General features: G+C 37.9%; 1 protein-coding gene across 2 annotated transcripts in view; it reads right to left on the bottom strand.

Moving 5' to 3' along the window:
* TUT4 (terminal uridylyl transferase 4) overlaps positions 1 to 23,463 on the bottom strand; it is a 41,574-nt gene that overhangs the window by 568 nt on the left and 17,543 nt on the right. Inside the window, exons 12-29 of one of the 2 annotated variants that reach the window (XM_026853677.1) lie at positions 21,252 to 21,994; positions 20,581 to 20,731; positions 19,920 to 20,006; positions 18,371 to 18,474; positions 17,936 to 17,993; positions 17,738 to 17,841; positions 16,989 to 17,078; positions 15,070 to 15,183; positions 13,906 to 13,983; positions 13,332 to 13,509; positions 12,931 to 12,978; positions 12,751 to 12,833; positions 10,676 to 10,791; positions 7,920 to 8,080; positions 6,866 to 6,963; positions 3,817 to 4,342; positions 1,117 to 1,290; positions 1 to 119 (exon numbers count right to left, since the gene is read on the bottom strand). In XM_026853677.1, coding sequence (XP_026709478.1) covers positions 28 to 119; positions 1,117 to 1,290; positions 3,817 to 4,342; positions 6,866 to 6,963; positions 7,920 to 8,080; positions 10,676 to 10,791; positions 12,751 to 12,833; positions 12,931 to 12,978; positions 13,332 to 13,509; positions 13,906 to 13,983; positions 15,070 to 15,183; positions 16,989 to 17,078; positions 17,738 to 17,841; positions 17,936 to 17,993; positions 18,371 to 18,474; positions 19,920 to 20,006; positions 20,581 to 20,731; positions 21,252 to 21,994 — 3,005 coding nt within the window. In that variant the 3' untranslated portion in view covers positions 1 to 27. The remainder of the gene's footprint in view (positions 120 to 1,116; positions 1,291 to 3,816; positions 4,343 to 6,865; positions 6,964 to 7,919; positions 8,081 to 10,675; positions 10,792 to 12,750; positions 12,834 to 12,930; positions 12,979 to 13,331; positions 13,510 to 13,905; positions 13,984 to 15,069; positions 15,184 to 16,988; positions 17,079 to 17,737; positions 17,842 to 17,935; positions 17,994 to 18,370; positions 18,475 to 19,919; positions 20,007 to 20,580; positions 20,732 to 21,251; positions 21,995 to 23,463) is intronic. The other variant, XM_026853679.1, reaches the window with a different exon arrangement.

The following is a 23,463-nucleotide window of genomic DNA, read 5'->3' as shown; positions in this document are numbered from 1 at the left end:
CCCACCCACCCACCAACCCATTAAATTTCACTTTTTCTGTTGAATGTAATTCAGATTCAAGTGTGGGTGTCCTTGAGACAGAAGCGAGAACCGCTGGTTACTCTGCATCAGTGGACCAGCTAAAAGAAAATGGATTACAATTACTTCAGCAGATTAAATATATTTAACAGTGCTTGGCTATATTCAATGTATTAATCATAGAAATAAAGCTATTTACTAGACTGACACAAATACTATCTGTACAACTAACCCATCAATGGGACAACACAGTATTACTTTAATCCTATCTCCAAAATTCCCTCACAATCATCAATACATGATTTTGCTGCATTACTTAGTTACTTAAGAAAAATAATTTCAGGATTTTTAAATATGGGTCTCACTTGGAAACCTTGCTACAGCCAATAGATTAGATTTTGAAAAAAGGATCTGTGCCAGTATCTCTCATTTTTATACCAGGTGACCCAGCAACATGGTAACTAAGCCTCCAAGCATAATTTGGGCATAGTTTCTCTCTTAGTGGAGCCAAAGGTCTTTTTCCTACAGCCTTTTCCAATCCTGCCCGATGCTGAACACCTTTACCACTCACTAGCATCACAGAGAGTTGAGATAAAGTCAGTCCTTCGAAGTACCCTGAATAACTGAACCTGATCTAACTTTGAAGTTAGTGCTGCCTTGACTGCAGATGGGTTGGACTAAATAACCACCTGACTTACTCTATGGTCTTGCAAGTTTTTAGCCTATGTAAGTCACTCCACAAGGCAAGGTACAAAAGCCAAATAGGACAAAAATTTCTTCATATTCTTAACATGTTCATGGGCAAATCATCTTCACCTCTAATGAAGCAGAGGTGGCTCTAAGCAGCAGTGAAGGAGAAAGAGGCTAAAAGTGCAATAAACTGCAAACTGGCTGATTTCAGAATTTGATTTAACCCCTTCCCTCCCACAAAGATTTTCATCCATCCATACAGGAAGCTGAAGTGTTGATTTGACTCTTGGATTCATTATGGTTCCAGGGAGCCTACCAAGTGAAACATGATTCCTTGGCTTTTAAAGCCTTTGAGACAGTAAAGATACATGTTGCATGAGCTGTTGATTCATATACTAGTTCTAGTACCTTGAGGGTAGAAAGGTTTGTTCGGTGGATAGCTGGCATTTCCCTGCTGCATGTAGTTCTGAGGCATATTGTAAGGCCACGCTCCTCGGAGGAGAGGAAAATGGGTAGGGGTCCCATGGTCCCAAGGGACAGAAGGAGGGTTCATTTTACCAAACTGTCCTTGGAAACCCTGATCTATTTTTCAATTGAAAGGGAAAAGCACATTGCAAGTTGAAATAATTAAACAGTAAGCCACAAATACAATTTACATCTTAAATAACAGTTTGCAGGGGACTTAATGCTATTAGTCTGATGTGCTACTCTCTCTTTTTTTTTTTAAATATACATCAATAAAAATTACGACCTAAATTACTTTGTTATTCACTATAATAAAATTTATTTGGGACGAAGACAGAGGATGAATCAGTATTAAAATCAAGACCTACAATTTCACTATTCCTATGTCATTCTCAAGATGAAAAATACAAGGTCTGATCAATGTTACTAATATCTGATCCCACACAGATATTCACTATCACTGACACAGCTGTGACATGAAAGCTATTATGCTACTGCAAGAAATATTTTTCAGATGTACACTGGAATTCCACTCACACTTGTATGCTTAAGAAACTTGATATCTAGATCACTGAACCTGCTTAAAATTGATTTTTAGAGAGAAAAATAGAAACTCTTAAAATAAGTATGCAAACCATAAGCTATTCCATTTACAAATCCAGTATTAAAGCAGCATTAAGGATGAGAAATCAAGCATCCAAGGAGGCAGGACACACAAAAAGTTGATGCTAAGTGCTCTATTACTAATCCTGCTCTTTTTGTTCATAGCTCCCAATTTTATAAGACACAGCAAAATTTAAAAACTTGATCAATGTACATTTAATAATAAATAAATTTAAGTAACTATCCTTCTCGGTATATCAGTTTCCTTTCAGGCTCTTTATAAAAAAAACCCTTTCAGACAGACTTTCATTAAATAAAAGCAAGCCACATGTTTTAAAAGAACAATTTTGTACACTAAAACATGAATCACAGCTCTGGAGTATGCATGAAAAAAAAGTTGTCTGTTCAAAACTTCTAATGATCCTAGTTTTGATTGATTGTCTACTGAAAAGAAAGTAAAGTTCAATGAAATTACTGTTCACAAGCTGTCCCGAGCAAGTAAGAAAGCAGGCTTCAAACAGAGAGCAGACAGCTCATCTCTACTGTGCACACCCAGCGACCCCACCTTAGCTGCATCTAAGTCAAAAAGGAAACAAAACTGATTAAAATACGAAGAGGAAAAATACTAGGACTGGGAACTAGGAAAAGGAGTTTGATGAGATTGGAAATAGATGGAATTTGAGGGAAGGAGAAAAAAAAATACTGTGACTGAGCACAAGAAAACTAGGGAACTTTCTGTGCAGGCACAAGAGTAGAAGCAAACAAACTGAGGGCAAAAGGAAAAAGACTGAAGACAGAGACTGACTACATGATGAGAAACGGGACTCATTAATGGAAAATGGAGCATAAACTAGGATTTGGAGAGCCTGTCTGAAAGAAGGCACTAAGAGGACTGTGTAAGAAGACTTGGATTGGAAGGAGCCGCTTAAGAAAGTCAGAGCTGGGGTGGACATGGAAGCGGGGACAGATGAGCCTGAACAAAGAATTAAAATCAGAAATGGAGAGGTAGGGACAAAGCACACCAAAAGGCACAGAAAACACATATCCGTTTCCGTGTCCTCTAAAATATATTCCCATCAATAGAATAGAAAAACATGAATGTCCAGTATCTCAACAAATATCTGATACTCATGGGTGAATTATACCTCATCCAACACTGTTGACTCAGTTGAAAATCGATTGTTGCTGACAATCACCTTACTAGTGCAGAGAAAGACTGTGCAGGAGATTCAAAATTTTCATCTCGTGATGAACAACTCCATCAGTATATTGTATGATGGATATATTTTTTTAAATGTAGGATGAGTTACACACTCAGAATAAATTAAAGACCATTATCATGATCTAGAGATCACAGTCAAAATTTAGGGGCTGCCACTGTTTATGTTGCACAGAAAACTCTATGGGCTTTAGTTACTAGATACTGTTTTTCTCATCTTCAAACACACAAATGGACTTGGCTTTGGTATGAGGCAAAAGGCTGTTGCCTAACTTGTCACAGGGAAATCTCAAGTATTTTCAGGAAACATCATCAAGATTATGGAAATTAAATGTGGCAAACTGTAGGAAAAAAGATGCATAACATTATATTGCACTAAATGCAAGGAAGCAACACTCAACTTGCACAACCATAATTCTGCCAGTCTCTAAGTTCACAGTTGCAGTCTCAGCATTCAATCTAATAAACTATGTAACAACATAAACGGAAACTGTACTTGTAAGCATAGGAACTGTACTTGTAAGCATATTCACAGAAATGCACTTTAGACTCACAATTATTAGACCATTTCTCAGTTGAATGCATGATTTCTCACGTGTTGCTCAGCTGTTAATGGCAGACAAGATCAATGTCTAAAAGTTACAACGATCCAACTTGCCTGATCTTTTTCCTATGAAAATGTTAAGACAGTGAAGGTAATGACTTAGTTTCTTAAGCACCGTATTTTTAACATAAAACAAGTTGAAAGAGTTAGCTGTTTCTGTAACACTTAACACTTGTACACAAAGTGCGAGAGGTTTGATACAACAGAGAAGAGTTACCTGAATTCCCCACAGTGCCATTGTTCACCAGTGAGTTTGGAGTCACAGGATTGTGCCAGTGTCCCTCATGAGAAGTGCTGGGGATTCCCATGGGCCTGGCAGCAGGCTGTGCAAAGATGATACTGGGATCATTCAAGCTTACACTGCTCTGGTTATTTGTGGTGGTGCTGCTGCCAGATCTCATAGAAAATGGAACATTTGTAGAATGAGGAGGGTTACCCGGTGCAGAGTGAATAACAGGCCCATGAATAGGCCAAGAAGTGTTGGGAAGCTGAATTTGGTGGTGATGGTGCATCTGAAGTAGTCCCAGGTTATGCAAGGTGGAATACTGACCTGGGGGAGATTGGGGAAAGTTAAACAAAGGCAGCTGGACCTGATGGGGTGGCTGAGCACCCTGCTGTGGTTGCGGAACGTGCTTAGACTGGGATATTGGTTGTGGCTGAGTCTGGTTAATGGAGGCTGGCTGAGAGGAATTCTGTGTAAATTGTTGAGGTTGTGGAGAGTAAGATGACTGATGCGAATCAGACTGGAGGGGAAAAAAAAAGTATGTATTTCTGATTAGTTCACTAGCTATTCAATAGTAGTTTTCTTTAATAAGCACCCACTGCATAGACTATTCACAAAAAAGGCAAAGCACTCCCCAGCAACACCCCAAATACTGCACCCAAGTTTCTTCTGCTGGTTTAAGTAAGTGCAGTTTCACTGACTTTGATTTTCACCACCAGATTTTTTTGATCTGTTAATGTGGCACATCCCACCATGAAAAATATCATTCTCAGCAAACATTAGCCCCAAGCTCTTCATTAGACTCCTCACACATCTGCTTCTGATTTTTAATCAGTGTCTTCCCCACCCTACTTATTTACAGCCCAGAATCTCATTAACTAATTACCTTACTTCTAAATAGAGTGGCTTTTATTACTACAGACACTTTAAGCAAGCTCCTAATATTTCTTTAATTATTTAATCTGTTAAACAAGAAATCAAAACTCTGAAAACTCAGTTTCAACCTCCATATCTTGAGTCAGACCATGGCTAATGGCACAGAAACAGCAATTATTACAGCCTTTGCAGAGCTCTTACAAAGCTTTCCCTTTCACCAGCAACAGAAAAAGGCATGAGCTTGTTTCATCTGTTTGGTACTGCAACTAAGCAAAGGAGCACTTCAAGAACTGAGGTGGCCAGGAAAAAAGCTCCCCAGTTTATCTGCCAAAATCTATTACCAACATTTGGATTAACCAAATCTGGTTTAAAGCACTGAGAGGAGATGGTGATGGCATAAGACAAGTATCTCGAAAGAGAAACTCAAATGATAGACAGCCACCTAAACCAGAGATGATTACTCCCCCTGGAGTTGCTTGTCTCCCTCCACAGATTATAGCAGACAGCTAAGCTCCAGGTAATTCAGCTGCTGTCAAACATATGAAGTTAAGGGTTTCTGCAGCTTCTCACTATCCATGACTGCTTGCCTGTCTGTTTGAATTGGCAGATACTTTTCTTCAATAACCAGAGGTCTGCAGGACTTCCCCAAGCCAGCACTCCTTAGAGCAGCATGCTGTGTGTCTTTGCCTGGGCAAAACCTGAAGCCCAGAAACTGGGATTGCTCCCTGCTGCTATCCCAACTGTTCCTGTATGAGTGCCTTCTATGCCTTTCTATCTAACCAGGAAGAGAAGGCAAAACCTGAGATTTGAAAGACGACTGGTTTAACAATTTAAATGTTATAAAAACAAAGCACGTACACTGACTACAGCCTTCCTGCAAAGATGAAATCACCACAAGCAAGCACTGGACATGGCAGCAGCAGGAGACAAGAACTGTTAAGCTCCAGCCTCTTGGTCTGCTTCCAACTCCAGCCTCTTGGTCTGCTTCCACACTCCTGCTCATCCTTTTCTCTACCTCTTGCTCCACTAACATTCCCCCTTCCCATTCTCCTCAAACAATCCCTGCATAGCACATATTCACTAAGAAATCCTGGCCAAATGAGAACCATTCAACAGAGTCCATGTGCACGATGTGCCTGACTGGGTGTGCACCCACATGTCCAGCTTCAATTTCCCAAGCAGAAATACAGGGCTCCTAAAAGGATACTCCTGTGTCATCTGATAGCATGGTGGCACTTCAGCCCTTCACTGAGATTAGGGCTGTATCAGTCCCTCCTTAACAGTATATTATTACAGTAAAAATGATGGCATAAAGTCTCTGTTAGCGGAGCAAGCATTCCAATAAATGCCTGCTGATCAGTTAGGAAAAACTCTATACCTAACATAGTAAACTGAATAAAGACCATTAGCAACCAGCAGCCCTGATTATTATGTTTGCTTACTCACCATCTTCATTAGCAGGCACGTTTCTCAGACTAATAGCTTGGAATTAATGACTTCTCTATTCTGTATTCCAAAAACATTAAGTGCCAACAGCTGTATTTGTTCAAATACCCTCTGCTACCCAGCTCTACTTAGAAGCTGGTTAAACATATTTTATAGAGTTCTACAGAGACTGGAACAAATTCTAGGAGAAAACTACCGAAACCTTTCCCACTGTTCTGTTCATGCTTCTAGTGTGCTCTGGAAGACTTTTGCCCTGTGTATCACATCTGAATTCACCAGTGTTCCCTGCCTGTTCACGACAGTCCCTTAAGACAGTTCTCTTAAACCATGGAGAATCATGATAGTCATAAAACTAAGACTCCAGCACATTGTTAACAGTGAACTATACTTCCCTTAGTAACGTCAGAACATTGCCAGAATAACTAAGCACAAAAGGCATCCTAGATTAAAATTGCAAAGACGGTGAAGCTGGCCTTTCAGAATTACAAATTGTCTCGTATGAAATTTGACTATGTAGCTTCCATACTGAAAGACCGTAAATGCACTCCAAGAGACACTACATTATAAATCAAAGTTTCATTAACTGGCAGAGTGCAATGTTGTCATTATAAAGTCCAGAATCTGTTGAGAAAAAACTGTGCAAACCTGTTCCTAGCATAGCCCAGGAGCACTCATTTGCTACAGCTTGCTTACTTCAGTACTATAGCTAATTGGAACTTACACATTCTGATGACTGTCTAGTGCGCAAGGGTCGTTCCACTTGCTGCTGACTCACAGCTACGAGCTGTGAATTTACCATGCTTCGGACCAACTGGGTGCCTAATCAAGGAACAAAAATGTTAATAAAAAACACAAGGTTATGGATGACATAATAATGAACACAGAACTGGGAATTCTCAAGTGACACAGAGTAGGTAAATCATTTTAATCGCTTCTTTAAGTGGAAAGCTTTCTCTATGTTGCCAACATCCAACACTAATAGGTATAGCAGCTAAACCCCAAATCTAATTCTGAATAATACAAATTCTAGCATGAACAAAGCTCACTTAGCTATCAGGTGGGAGTGCTACCTTTATACAGGTTTCCATGCTATTGCTGTAAGCAGTGGGATTTTAAATAGCAATAGCAACAGCAGAAAATTTTGGGCAAAGAAAGAAATAAATTAAAAAAAAGAGTAAGGGATATCTGAATACAGGAAAGCAGCAATGATCTCTCTGAAGTTAATTTATAATTGCTTTCTCTACTTTTTCAAGTACCACAGACACCTGAGGGCCCAATCTGAATGGGTTTGCAATTAGACTTGTCTCTAATTAGGAACAGTAATTTGAAAGCTGGATCTAGCTTCCCAATGCATCTGTATGCTTCTGGAAGTGTTACTTTAAGACCACTGGTTTTTGGTGAAAATACACTTACTCACCTCTCAGATGATGGAGGGTTAGCTAACATTTGAGAAACATTTGGAAGAGGAAATGCATTCAATTATTACTACTCCTAAATGAATCCATTGTGAGTGGAAGACAAATAATCCAATACCCTGACGCACACTATACTTACTGCTGAGCACATATTTACCACCCATTCAAAGACAGTACTTCAGGAGGCCTTACTCCCCTTGAAGAAAAGCAACACTTAAGACTAAAAGCTGTATTTGCAATGACTGAAATAATTAGTTGCAGTAATTTTTTTGTAAGATAACTACCAGGTTTGTATAGAAACCTAGAGAGAAGGGATCTCAGAACTTTCAAATTATACTCACAACACATAAACTAATTTACCTGGCACACTATTATTTCTCTGACGGGTTTGTTTGAATTCAGGACAATCTCTTCTAACATGACCCACATCCCCACAGATGAAACACCTTTTCTCTCTTGTTTCTCTATCATCTTCTTTCACTTCTTTTTCATCATCTTTCTCATTCTCCTTTTTCTTCAACCTGAATAATAAATTTTATTAGCAATTAGTGATCTTTAACATCTTTGTTGGTGACATGGACAGTGGGATCGAAGCAACCTCAGCAAGTTCACCGACCACACCGAGCTGTGTGGTGCGGTCGACAGGCAGGAGGGAAGGGATGGCATCCAGGGGGACCTGGACAGGCTGGAGAGGTGGGCCCGGGCAAACCTCATGGAGTTCAACAAGGCCAAGGGCAAGGTCCTGCCCATGGGTCGGGGCAATCCCAAGCACAAATACAGGCTGGGCGAGGAGTGGGTTGAGAGCAGCCCTGAGGAGAGGGACTTGGAGGTATTAGGGGATGGAAAACTGACTATGAGCCAGCAATGTGCACTCACAGCCCAGAAAGCCAACCGTGTGCTGGGCTGCACCCAGAGCAGTGTGGGCAACAGGGCGAGGGAGGGGATTCTCCCCCTCTGCTCCACTCTCATGAGACCCCCCCTGCAGTGCTGGGTCCAGCTCTGGGGGCACCAACAGCAGAAGGACACAGACCTGCTTGAGCAGATCCAGAAAAGGCCACAAAGATGCTCAGGGGACTGGAGCAGCCCCCCTGTGAGGACAGGCTGAGAGAGTTGGGGGGGTTCAGAAAAGAAGGCTCCAGGGAGACCCTAGAACAGCCTCCCAGTACTTAAAGGGGCTACAGGAAATCTGGGGAGGGACTCTTGATCAGAGGGTGCAGGGATGGGATGAGGGGTAACAGTTTTAAACTGAAAGAGGGCAGGTTTAGATTAGATATAAGGAAGAAATTCTTTCCTGTGAGGGTGGTGAGACACTGGCACAGGTTGCCCAGAGCAGCTGTGGCTGCCCCCTCCCTGGAAGGGTTCAAGGCCAGGTTGGACAGGGCTTTGGGCTACCTGGGCTAGTGGAAGGTGTCCCTGCCCATGGCAGGGGCGTTGGAACTAGACGATCTTTAAGGTCCTTTCCAACCCAAATCATTCTATGAATCTATGAATATCACAAAGTCCCTCCTCCAAAATGAAAAAAAAAAAAATATTCTGTAGAGTTGTTATGCTAGTATGTTCAAAGGAAATGGTTACATAACCAACAGCTGAACCAGAATACAAATATCTTAGGAATCCCAGAAAAACACTTTCAGAATCTGGGCTCGTTAACTACCTGTTTGTATAAACTTAACAAATTTGGAAGCTCCTCAGAACTGTCCAGAAGCTATTTGACTGTATCAGCACAGAACTATACCTGCAATTAAGTAGGCTTAGCCTGCCAGTTACTTTGGGAGTAGTTGTATGCAACAATCCCACTGAGACAGAATTTTCCAAAATTTGCTCTATCTTGTAGATATAACCCCTCCCTGACTGGATAGGGCATATTTCTCTGTAAGAATACATTAGCATCCCGAGCCTAGACAGGATGTGAAAGAAAGCACTGAGGCTCTTTCAAACACACTAATACAACAAACAGGAAAAGAACCAGTGATCAAGAAGCAAGACAAGAAATAAAGCTCTTTTTCCACATGATAGCTGCAGGACTGTTAGATATTAATACTATTTTGTGAGCTGCATATATATGATTTGAGAGAGATTTTGTGTGAGAAGCAGATCACAGCTTCTTTTCCTGAGACAGATGTAAGGAATAGGTGACACAACTCAATATGCTAGTGCTTGTGAGGAGAATGTTCAGGAAGCAACTGGAAGAAAGAGTCAACCTGTGATCTTAAGGTTCCGGTCCAGTTTCATGTATCTTTAAGTCTGCTGACTGTACAAAAAGCTGTAAATAAGGACTTTACAGCAGGAAGAGACCAAGAATCCTTTTGAGAATTACAGAGCACACAACTGAACATAAAAAGCCCCAACTTTAATCTACATTCTAAAGGCTTCAACAGGTTTTAGGAGTCAGACAACCTACACTGAAGAAGTCATTAAAAATCCAAAAGACATAAAAATGCAAGGAGCACACATTCTCTGTCAACTCCCGCTAAAGTCTCTTGGGAGACGTTGAACTGCACGTACTAGGGACTCCTTTTGCTAGCATAATAAATCCAAAACTCCTAAGTGCAATTAATGTACAAGTGCAAGATCACTAAGTGACTGGCACTAGTTTGATGTTACAGAAATGCACCTTAATTATGTACATTTTAACTACTCCTAGATTTTAAATACATGAACTTTTACCTGCACTGCAGAGGTAAGTTATCAGATCTGTAGAACAATTCAAATTGAACAGTGTCTTCCAAACATGATCACTACAGGAAATCCCTTTAAATACATTACAGATTGTGCAGTCAGGTAATATGGGCTCCAGCAGAATGTTTACACTATAAAAAGATAATTTAGTGATCTAAATTTTAAGGTAAGCTGTAATTACAGATAGATCATGAAGCAAAAGTATTAACATATACCCAGACTGTTCATTTTACTCTGTATGTGCTCTATGATTTAAAGAGATGACCAGAAACAGTCTTAAGAAAACCAAAAATTGGATGGGAATTTGAGGATCAGATATGAAGCTTTGATTTTTCTTTTGCAGTTCAGCATTCTTCACTTCCATTAAAATTTCAAATATACAAATCTCTCTTGATTTAATGTCAAAGATTTTACATTAGGCTTTGTATATTACTTACCTTCTCCTCTTTGGACAGTCTTTCATGTAGTGACCAATTTTTCCACAGACACGACAGCATCTGTCATTGGGTGCCAATTCTCCATCTGTCAGCACTTTTGAGTCAAAAAAGTATTCCTATCAAACACATCAGACAGATACAATATATAAACCATTCACCTAAACGACTGAGAAATGAAAGCAAAATGGATACATTTCATCTCCTATTGTTGCCTAAATTTTACTACTTCTTAGATTATACCTAGTCCTTTTTTTCCCCTAGGTAATGGCTGCTTTTTCAGAGATGTGTGGCAGTTTGGGCTAAAAAGGGATATTTAGTCTTTGGGACAGAGGATAAATTTGCAGAACAGCATATCCAGGCTCCAGCCTGCTGCCTACCTTCCACCTCCCCAAGGCTCTTCGGAGTGCAATTTTTTGCGTATGATCTATTTTGGTATCTGAGTCACTGCTGTACGCTTTCCAAAGCAGCCTATGTCCCTTCCCAAATGACACAAATATATCCCTCTAGACAGAAAAAGGGCTCAGGTGAGAAACAAATGGAGCATCTGCACACTGACCTCTATCACTGCCCTCCCCTGGAATTTACTAAGGACAGCTGCAGTTCTGATGTGTGTCAGTGCAGAGGCCACAGTTTACAGCCTCTGAGCAACACAAACACTACAAAAGTACTATCTTGCCTGAAAGACTGAAATAGAGGTAAAAATAGAAATGTCCTAACCCCAGCCTGGGAACAAACACCTGTAGACAGGCAGTTTACTGGACCTTTTGCTACAGCTTCCTCTCTGTACCATTAAGCTGCAATACAGGGCACTGGCTTATGAAGGAGATCAAGAACTCCTTGTTTGTTGGGCACTTTGCAGAAATAAATGGCTACGTAATACTACTGGCATTACTTCCTTCATATAAGACAAGGGCTTATTTGCATGCTAAGGCTGCTTTATGTCTTGACTTTTATCCTTATGTAAAATGTTCAGTGAAGATCCAGATGAGGCAGAACAACACAAACGACCACATACACAAACACAAAGCATATGCAGAAGCACTACAGCCTTGTGTTGAACAGGTATGCAAACAATTTAAAAAATCCAAACTAATTAGCAATAATATTTATTAGATACTCTCACATATTTGCCAGTTACAGATAACTACATCCACACTGTAATTCATTAGTATCAATCACAGCAGTACTCAAAAGCCCCATTAAGAACAGGTCCTTATTAGGCACAGCACAAAACAGAACACAGTCACTGCAAACAACAACATTTAATACAAACTCAAAAAAAAATACAGATAAGGTAAGCAAATGGAAAAGAGAAGATAGGGAAGGATGAGGGGAAATAAAAGCTTTCAAAAGATTGTCAGAATCCCTCAGAAACAAACCCTGTTGAAAACCACTGGGAGAACAGTCCTCTAAACTTAAGAGTAGGTGTTAAAAATGCATTTCTAAGTACATATTAATTCCAGATGATTTATGTGCTCATATTAAAAAAATAGTTCTCTATTACACATTGATGACTGGATCCTGTAGCACAGGAGTATTTTCTCTAATATGATGTTTCATGAACACATTCATGAAACATTCAGCAGTGACCCTGACTCACTACAAATTTAAAAAAAAAAAAAAAAAAAAAAAAGTTGATCATCATTTTTGTCCTTCCTTAAGCAGCAATCCTTACTTTCCCCATCACTGGGAAAAATAAGTAGAATGTAACATCTTGTGAGCATGTTTTCTTTAGCTACATAAATAGCTAGTAAAGTTCCTAAAGCTGTTCCTGGGTTTTATAGCTGATTTTATACAGTCTCCCGCAATACTTTGTCACACAATGAAAAGTTTTATAAAAAACAAAAACCAGCTTACCTTCCCCAAACCTGCCAAAAATATGCATCGTCCATCCAACTGTGAATTCCATATTGCAAGACCCTAATACTAAGCTGTATCTTTTATGCAGATGATGTATAATTACATATATTGTGCACACTAAATTGATAAATACATACAAGAGATTTGCTTTGGATGCACCAATTCAGTGCACAAAGAAAATTAAAAGACACACAAAAAACCCTATGAAAACTTACAGCTTCTCTTCCAACAGTTGGGTAGAATGGAGTACCAAATAATTTTCTCCCATTGATAAATGCCTTCATTATGAAATTGGTCACTATTGAAGAAAGACAAATTAATTAGAAAACAACAAAAAAAGCACAACATTTTAGAAATGAGTCAACAGTAACCATTAGTAGACTTTAATAGCTTACTTTTCCTAGAGACTCCAGCACCGAGATTATGATTCAAGTCAAAAGGATCTGTGCAAAGAGAGGATAAAAATCAGAGTTGGAAAAAATATACTGCAACAAACATTTTATTTTAACACAGAGAATTTCATTTTAAACGCATTCACAGAGTAGGTGATAGCAAAGCAACACTGTTTTAAAAATATGTGACTACCTATAATAAAGTAAGAGCAATTTACTGACATATAATAAAAGTTTAGAGTCTAATCTCATTTTGTAAACTGTAGGACTTGCAAACAATGCTTTTTTAAAGCACTGATGATGGTTTCCTCAAAAAGATCCTGTGTAACAAGGAGAGCAGATCCTCAAGCAACAGCATTTATCACTCCCTCATTAATGGAGCAAAAATTCAGCAGGTTAAGTACCTTCGATGGCAATACATTTGGATGTCCACTGTTTCTCAAACGTAGTTAACAGCTTCTTCTGACGGATGCTGATCACATATTCCTTGAAGTCAAATTCTTCAGTGTAGAATCGCAGCAGCCCTAACCAGAGTTCTCCAAGTGATTCAGTGTTCTTTCCAAGTGAAGGCAGACGCTTCTTCTGCATACAATTGAAGATACAATTTACTCACCTACAGTTACTGAAGTACTTCTCCTGAAGTACCTCTTTAATTATGAGTTTGTCTACCATGAACAGTTTCACTTGGTTAAAAGTAAGATTAAGTCACTACAATTAACACCACCTCAATCCTGGACTGTTTATTAAGAGTAAAAAGTGTTTTTCCTGATTTATGTTATTTCCAAATGATTTAAATTCAAAATAAACCAAGAGAAAGCAGACACTCATTTCAGCAGAAGAGGACTCATTTGGGAAGTTATAATAATATGGATATGGAAATTTAACTCCTCTTTTATATATTACACTGTTAGAAATTTATTACTTCCCCATAAAAACAAGCTTTAAGTTTTAGTGACTCTTCTGGAATTAGAACGTTACCAATTCTTCCATGTCATCAAAGAAAAAGGCATTCCATCCATCCACCATTCTTTGTGGAATCTGTTTTCCATCAAATATCTGTTGGAACAGAGAGGACACAGTTACCACTCTAATTTAAAGTCATCATAAGTCATCATCATTGCAGTTTTGCTGGTAAGAAATTAAATAATACAAAAATATAAATCTTTAAATTTTAACAATTACTTCCTATATAGACAAAATTTACCACTGGTAAAAAGTTCAAAAGTCTTTTTGCACTATTGCAATAACTCTCTCAAATTATTTGACTTGTTCTTTGCAACTAAGAAAACATGACTGAATTACCTCATCAAGATTCCAACATCCCTCTTGCCCACAAAATCTCTAAGGAGACTTTATAAGATTCCTATTACATTCTGACTTTAGCAAAGCCAAGGGGAAATTCCACTGTTATTTAAATGCACTCTCAGGGTAGCAATAAAATAACAACCCCCAACCACTACTAAAGTATCAGCAAGAAAGTCTGAGTCTCAATTGCAGTGCTTAAGCCAATTTTCCTCTTGCATGCAGACAACAAGAAAGTCAGAAAGGGATAATTTTCAGAAGTGCTTGGGAGTTCCAGTGTGTATCCAGGAAGAGGTAGATAGCTGACTAATTATATTCTCCCCACCCATGCAATGGAGGTACAGAACATTATTTTCTTAACAAAGTTTCCTGGCACGTGTAAAACAGTATCGGTGAAGTTGTACCAAAGCATTAATTATCTTTTTTTCCCCCCTCATCAAATCATAAAATAAACTTTTTCTCTTACAGATCAGGTGTTGAGCAATAAATATTGCTTCTGACAGTAACTGATGGAAGAGCTGGACTCACATCTCAAGAGCATCTGGCACAGTCTTATGATTACAATTCCCTTCACACCACCTGCCAATTTTTTTTCTAGCCTGTTCAGCATATAAATATCATCATAAGACCAAAATCCCAAAGTAAATTTAGGTCCAACAGATTACTAATTTTGTTGTAATTTTCTTGTTAAGTTTTACCCACTGCAAGAGTTAGGAACCTACTAATGCAGAAGGGCCCCATATTTAATTCATCCCCCTGATCCTAAAAGCCCAGACTTCTCATATTTGACTTGAAGAAACATTGCATCTATTTTCATAGTCTCTTTTCCTGAAAGCCTACCTCCTGAAGAACTGGAATAACTGGTGGATTTCTCTGCTGTAGAAAGTATAAAACCATAAGAATATAGGCATACGAAGACAGACTACCACGGGATGCATCACCAATATCGCAGCGCTGAAAAAATACATTTTAAACAAAATACAGGAGTTACATTTTTATTATTCAAGACTAACAACTATGTCAGACAGCAAACAGAAACACCACCAGTAACATTAATCTCATAACTAAAAACTGGTTTATGAAGCCTGAAAAATAAATGTCCTTAGAGTCAAGTGCCATCTGGCAAACCTACAGCATAATCTGAGTAAGATAAAAACAGAAAAGCTTATCATAGTCAAAATATTTTTTAGTTTATAACGTGCAGAATTGAAAAAAACAAATCAAACCCCCCAAAACAGATACCCCAACAATCCTCCATATCTGAAGTCTAAGTTTCAATGCTGTAAAATTTAATTTTCCTAAACTCATGTTACTAGAGGTGTTTCTATGATTCCTTATTGCTTTGGTTTCACCCCCCTTTTTTAAAAAAGGTAATTAATTAATAGGCAAAGTGTTTTCATGTTGTACTGGCAACTTAGGCAATACCTGGCATTTTCCTAGCATACATACACATACCTAAGTAAACCATGGTCCAGCCTGCACAACACAGCATAAAAAAAAAAATATCGGTGAATTACCTTACTATACTTGAAAATCTTTATTACAGTATAACCTTTCTACAGCACCTGCTTCTAGGCTACCCTTTGCTTCAAGCATGTGTCGTAACAAACAACGTATTTTTAATTCCTAGGTCTGGAAAAAAACAGCGATTCACAAATGACTTTCACATTAGCAGCAGCAGTGACAGCTGTTCCTGGTTTTTCTGCCAATGCAAACAGAGGAGGAAGCATTTTGCTTAAACACAGAGTATCTGTATAGCTATGAAGTCACCTCCATACATATACATTCAAGAGTGTATATCCCACAACTTGTAAACTTGGTCTTTACAGTAGGATTTTTAGAAGGTATACAATAGTATGCTATATTACAAAAAAAAAATAAAAATCTAAGATTCATTATTATTAACACATTTTTAATCTGGACACAGAAGAGACGTGGCAATATTCTGCACTACTGTGAACACACCAAAAAAATCATTACTAGTCTTGGTGACAGTATAATGAACATGCACGTTCTATTCTGGAAAAAACTTATTTTATTCATCTTGATGCATTTTATTACATTAACATCTGGTAACATGATACACTCTCTGTAACACAGTTTTTATTTGCTCTTGTTTCACTAAGCTTTATCTGGATGTGTTTGGGGATTGTATTTAATAGTGCAGCTTGAATAAAAAGAAACACCATGTTTCAAATCTCAAAGGTTGTACAGTATAACACTTTGTTAAGAGTATCATGAGAAGAAAAGATGCAGGAAATTTGATATTTCCAAACTCTTAAAGTCAAGTGTATGTCCACACCAAATAGATGCTTGGCATTCATTCATCAACCCATACCTACTCCTGGCTTTTATAGTAAGTAAAATAAGGCAAGTAGGCCAAAAGAAAGCTGCAATAATCTCTGGGCTGGTCCTAGATTTGGAAATTTGGAAAGCCCGTGCACAGTCATATGCCTCTACATATTACAGATACCATTTTTCTGCGTTTGTTTGGAGGTTTTTTTGCACTGTAGCTGGTTTGAATTGAAAAAAGTAGAAGATTTCTTAGACAGAAATCTTTCAACAGAGCAGAAGATACCAGGACTGAAGCACCTGATTCCAACACACACAATGAGATGGAGCACAGTCATCTTAACAAAGTATGTCTCATTAATAGCATTCTACTCTCTCCTTTCCAGTTGGTATTAGCAAAAGGCGAACTCAGTGGCTGCATCAGAATATATTATATTATACAAATAAGTACCTTCTTTTTATATTACCTTTGCAAAAACTTTCATTGTATAGCCCAGATATTGCACTCTAGGATCAATAGCTGCATATGTAGCCAGCATTCTTGTGTTATGCTGTGCCTGGGGTGGGGAGGGAAGGAAAAAAAAAAAAACCACAACAGGTGTTTCAATGTAACTTATGGTTAATTACAGTATAGTCTGCAGTTTGAGCACAAGTGATGCATAATATAATTGGAGGGCAAAAAACCACAACAATATTCTGTAAAATTCATGCAACATCTGCTGCATAAATGTAATTGAAAGGTGCAATCAGGACAGTATTAATGCAGTAACAACAAGAACTTTGGAAAACACCAGCAAAGAAGTCCATAAGATTATCGATGCTGCAAAAAATCCCACAAATTGCATCTTCTTCAGAAGCGAATGCAAGCTCATTACATAAGAAACCATGCAATTTCATTGTGCTAGATGTAAGCTGGGATGAGATGTACTACTCATGATGGCAGAAAGGCCATGGTGAATGTGGCACTAACATCTTTTCAGGAGCACTCACAAAAATGCTTTGTGCCATGGCACTGCTCTGCCATCAAGTTATACAGCTACTTGGGTTGGACTGAAGGTGTGGGCCCACAGTTTAAATAATGCAGGAAAAAAACCCAAACACACAAAAGCATTTTAATTCTGGTTTCAAAATTATTCCCTCAAATGATTATTTGAATGAGTTGCAATGAATTAAAATGATTCTTTGAACACAAAATGAAACACAAACAGATGCTTACCAGTGTATTGTATAAACTGATATCTCCTTCTAAGCCACTTCGTCTGTGTTCAAATTTTACTATAGGCACTTTGGCTGTTGTTATAGGCAAGATGTTTCTCAAACCTGGGAAAGCAACACTTTAGTACATAAAACATTTCCATTAACTACATATATAGTAAATGTAAACACAAAACAAATAATACTTTAAAACACCTACCTGGATGCTTCTTAAGAACCTTTGCCAAACCTTCTATTATTTCTTTACAGTTTAATTTCTAGGAAAAACAAATATCACAGCTTCAGATGTTAAAAACATGGATCCTATCCCAACAAGGGCATTTACTCTCAAACATGTATTTCATAGAGGAAAAGTCTACATACAAAAAGAACTAAACAATAAGCCAGGAGATTAATTTACGTAAACGGATGATGTATATTCTCTATGTGGACATCTATACTACACTAAATGTGAGTCTATAGAGCACTAAAAGGAAAACTGGCTTTATCTTGCTTCAGTTGTCCAGAGGGCAACAAACCAATCTGCTACTAGCAAAATCCTACTTTTTCTACGTACAGAATTCTTACCCAACCTAAAAAACCTTAAAGAATTATTGAATTTAAAGTAGCAAATTTTATCAATTTCAAAACTCACCTCTGCATTTTCATGGCCTTCCAACGTCATGCAGATATCTAGATCACTGTCCCGAAATCCAAATCCATTCTTTGAAGAGCCAAACAAGCAAAGTCTGGCTTTGTCTGATCAAAAGAGTAGACATACCCCCCACAAAAAAAAAAATTTTACAGTTGAATGCTAAGTGCTTACTATGGAATATTGCTTTACCAAGATGTGTAGGTACCCATTAAAAAATCAGCTTTAAAAGAGAGCTTAAAATGTCATTTCTAAGACTTCACATTTGATACAGGAGGAAGCACAATACTTCAAAAATTATTTTCAGAAAGGCAGGATAAAGCCCATGTAATTTTTATCAGAGAGGTATGTTACAGAGTTATTTATAACAATTAAACACATCTCTAAATGTGGTACAATGTTTTGTGGTATGTGACTGCCCTTTCCTTTTTTAAATAAATAAAAAAAACTGTGCAAACCCAGTCACTAGTACAGCTTTAGCCCCCAGATAAGACTGAGCTACTCTTAAATCAGTCCAATTATGAGGTTCCACTCATAATTTATCTAGGTTGCATATTTTTCCTGTGACTAAATAAATTTGGTCAATCAGTAAGTTTCTGTAACCATAACATACTATTCAAGAAAATCCAAGCAGTAAGATTAATATCCTTTACGGAACCTTCTTTTCCAATTGTTTTGTTTACATTTGTCATTGAAACACAGTATTATAATGCATTTTCATTCTTGTAAAGGAAAACAAGATTATGTAACTGAGAGGAAACAATTTCTTCCTAACTGAAAATAATACATTTATCTGTTCAACTGAAATCAATGGTAGGAAAATACATTTAACACCTATTCACATCTTTTTCCTAACCTTTAACTCAATCAATCAGAAATCTTAAGTCTTTCAGGGTTTGCTAACAGGTCTCAATTTTCAGCTGCTGCCAGTAAGTGGAGGGCAGAAGTGGTGGACAAAAGTGCAATTGAGAGTTCCTTGATCACAGGGCAGTGACAGCAGAACGGATGGCCCTCTGTGTAAAGCAACAGACTGCAATGCAGGAGACCTGGGTTTGGGACCTGGCTCTAGCACTGTTTTACACGACCTCCAAAAATAAATCACTTTGTATCACTGTGCCTTGACTTACATCATTGTCATAAGATACTATTGCCTATTTTATAAAAGGGATGTGAAGATAACAAACCCATTAAGATTTCCAAGATACTTAAATGCTGGTGACTAGGCAACAAAAGTACTTGACCCACGACCCAGGTAACACTAAACCCAACTAGCCAGGCCCCATTCAAACTTCTTTTTATCCTGACTGCAATAGTCCTGTATCTACGTTGTTACTCTTGCAGCTCTTCCTCCACTCCTGGGACATTTCCATGCAATAGCATCGAGGGATGGTCACTTTAGAAACCTGCAAGATAGCTTTTACATACAGAGGGAAAAGAGGTGCCACTGCTTTAAAAAGGAAAATGAGCAATAATGAGACAAATTACATCTTCATGCTGTGGATGACATGAATGAAGAAAGCATTATCAAGAATCACTACCTACTGTTACATACCGTTATACTCTTTTCGAATAAATCTTTCCAAACTTGCTAGAATTTGTTCTCTGTTTTGTTGCTCAGATAAAGGAGGGGATAATTCATCTAAGTAAAAACAAGTTAAAACACAGTCAGATGTGACATTCAGCTACCTTAAAAATCTTTTTCCGCTTATCAGAAGTACTAGATACCTTTTTGTGTTACATTTACTTTCCCTGAATAGGAGTTTAAATGTTTTTCTTTTTTACGGTATCACTGGAGTTGTTACAATTTTATTGTGGAAATCTCATTCTTCAGCAATTATTCAAACACAGAGCGGCCTGGTGGGCACCTGGCACCCAGCCAAAGTTAACCCACCAAATCAAAAGGGGCTTTTTCCAAAAGAAGCCATCAAATTTGATAAACACAAAACCTACTTTTGTCCAGAGCCTAATTTCTGGGAACACTAATAACTTTTTACAAACCCAGAGAAAAATCCTGTATAGTAATAGTTTCTCAAATCTGTGGTAAGAATTTGATTATCACAATCATGCATTATATGAAAATAAAAATATTGGTCAATTTGTAGCCTAGGGTATCTAGAAGAGCTTCTTCCCACTGAATTTACAGAAGGAATTTAACCCTAAAAAGTTTTTATTTTTCCAGATAACAGTGGAGTACAAACATTTTTCCAACTTACCAAAACATCTTTTACACACTATATCAAGTATTTCCCGAAATCTGTCTGTCATTGGTGGTAGTGGTTTTAGATCAATTTTCTTGAAATCCTCTGGGCAGTCATTTTTGGAATGTCCATCCCGTTTGCAGATGCTGCATACTATAGTAGGTGGCTTTGAGAAGGGGAAAAAAAGTGCACAAATATGATTTTACTTCTGAGATAGTTCAACAGACCTAATTATTTCCATGTAAGTCAAGCAACCAACAACACTTAACATCTTAACAGCAACAGAGTCTCTACAAAGAACAGAAGAACACCTCTCAACAGGCTGTATTTAGTTCTCACAGTGTATAAGAGCACCTAGAAAATTACACAAGAAAGTAGGAGAGGAAGAAAAATACCCACAAGACAACCAGAAAACAAAACCCAGGGGTTTGAGGGTTGGGGTTTTTTTGTGGGAATCAGAAAGCTTTGAGCAAAATGGGAGCAACAGATCATCTAGTCCAAATGGCATACACATTTAGTGTTTTCCAGTCCTGAATAAGAGGTACTCTAAAAAGGCTACAGCTACCATTCATAACAGACTGAAATAATCCCTGGGAGATCCTTGTCACCCATCCACCCTTAGTTTTAGTGATTAGAAGTAATAGCTCACTGATCCATGACCAGCACTGCTTCAATACACAGCTTACCTTTCCTGAAGTCAAAATAAACTTATCAAACACATAATGCATTTCTTCTGCAGAGAGTCTGCCTTCATCTTTGAGATCATGAGCTTCCACCATTGCTTTGCAGTTGGGCGAGGTAGCTGGTGTGCCAGTGCACTTATTCTTCTGAGAAGACTCTGTTACCAAACTCTGTCTACTTTCAGCATCAGAAAATTCACTACTAGAATTTGCGTCATAGGGCCGATGTTCACTGCAGTTACAACGGTGGCTTAGCTCACCTTCAGTTATACAAGCTGCAATGTCTAAATCATCCCTCTCTTTAAGTGATTTTTGCTTTAACTCACAGCATTCATTAGAAATAAGGGATAAAGCTTCTTCTTTGTCTTCATCATAACTAGAGTCCAATGTTGAAAGTAGCAAAGAGTCTACGTTCTTGGAAGTACATCTTTTGGCTACAGCTTCTACCACTTCATTACATTCAAGTTCATTCTCTGGTATGTTACATCCACTTCCTATATTTTGTTTATCTACAACTTTTTCCCCTTGTGGAAGGCAACAGTTGGCTACAGGCTCTTCAGATCTTGTGGATTTCTTATTACTCATTTTCCCTTTTTCTTTTTTCTTGGTATCTGGCTTGGATTTAATCCCATCTTTACTTTGTGGACATGCAAAATATTTATATGCTGTCCTAAATCGCTCCAGGATGTACTCAAATACCATCTGGCTATTTAGACTTCGTGCAACATTCCTCTTTAGTGCAAAAGGATCTAGGAAGAAAAATAACAATTTCGTTAGTAATCTTTAATTTCTACATTTCATCAAAGCAGCTGAAATACCTAAGTTATGATTCGGCAGTTAAAAAGAGATTCTTACAATATAATCTGCAATTGTATTTGGATGTACTCAGAGAACATAGGGCCCACAAGGTTTTTTGGACTCCTTCCATACAAAACACAACACACGTGTGGCCATGAATGGCTGGCTATCATAAATGATTCTAAATGTTGTCATTTAAAAAGAAAACCACTGCTATGTTGTACCATTATATTGTGGTCAATTTCTAAACTAGAAATGAAAATAAACATACAAAGGCAAGATAAACGTAGGCCTGCCTGAACTTTTTTCCTTCACTGAAGAAGGATTTGCATTTCCCTTAAGAAATTAATTGCTCTAGAGTAGCATTAAGGTTGTAAGAATTATATGAACCAATCTCACCAGGTTTCATTCTTAGTCCTTCCTAGCGATTTCTAGATCAAACATGTTTTCCAAGTAAAAAGAGCACTTGCATAGTTGCTATAAGTTTGCCTGGGAAGATAGTATCAAACTGAGATTCTGTTACTTCATAATTTCAGTTACAAACTTAACATTTAAAAAACGAAAAATTAAAACCAAAAAAACATAAACCAAACAAAAACAACACAAAAAGACCAACAATAGAAGGTACCAGAACACAATCTGTTTTTTGAAACTACTTCCTGCTTCTTTCTCAATAATCTGTCCTTCCATCTTACAGGTTTTAGTTTCCCACATGCTGAATAAATATTACTTTAGTTTTAAAACTCTCTAGCTAAAAGTGATTGACAAAAAGATTGGGAGGGGAAATTAAAGCCACAGGAGTGATCTCAAGATCCACTACTCAACATGTGCCTCAACAAGTCATTTGCTTGTTTTTCTCCTTTTCACTTTTCCTTCTTGCTCTTCTTGTACCTTACTCACTTATCCTTCAATATACCTTTAGTAACTCATTCTGTCTTTATGATTCTCTGACTTATTTCTTGCTGTCCACTTCATCACCTCATGTGTTACAGAAAAGCTACTTCATCAACATCTCTAGAAACTGTCCAAAATTCGTTATTTATGCTTTTATAAAAATATCACTTTAAATGGTTTCTTAACCTTTTTCAAGTACCCAGTTTCTTTATTCTTAAGGCCAATTCAGAATGTCCATGCACTGCATGGTGACCTTCCCTGTTAAGTATGTACACATTTTTCTGAGTTGTGGAACAGAAATAAAGGATGTCTTCCAGTTATAAAGAAGCAATAGATAAAAATATTTTCTTTCTTTCTCTCCTCAACATATATAACTCAGGGTATACATTATCATCAAATTCATATGGTCTCACTCCCTGAAATAGGCACTTCCTTTAGCAGGATATTCAGGCCCTGAAAGTATGGAAATACTACCAACAGGGAAAGGGACAAGGGAGGGTGCTGGGGGTGACAGAGCTGTAAGAGA

The sequence above is a fragment of the Athene cunicularia genome (assembly GCF_003259725.1).
Source record: "Athene cunicularia isolate RWA chromosome 8 unlocalized genomic scaffold, athCun1 chr8_part1, whole genome shotgun sequence".
In the NCBI taxonomy this organism is placed as follows: Eukaryota; Metazoa; Chordata; class Aves; order Strigiformes; family Strigidae; genus Athene; species Athene cunicularia.
Note: the sequence above shows the minus strand (reverse complement) of the source record. Positions and strands in the feature narration are given on the sequence as shown.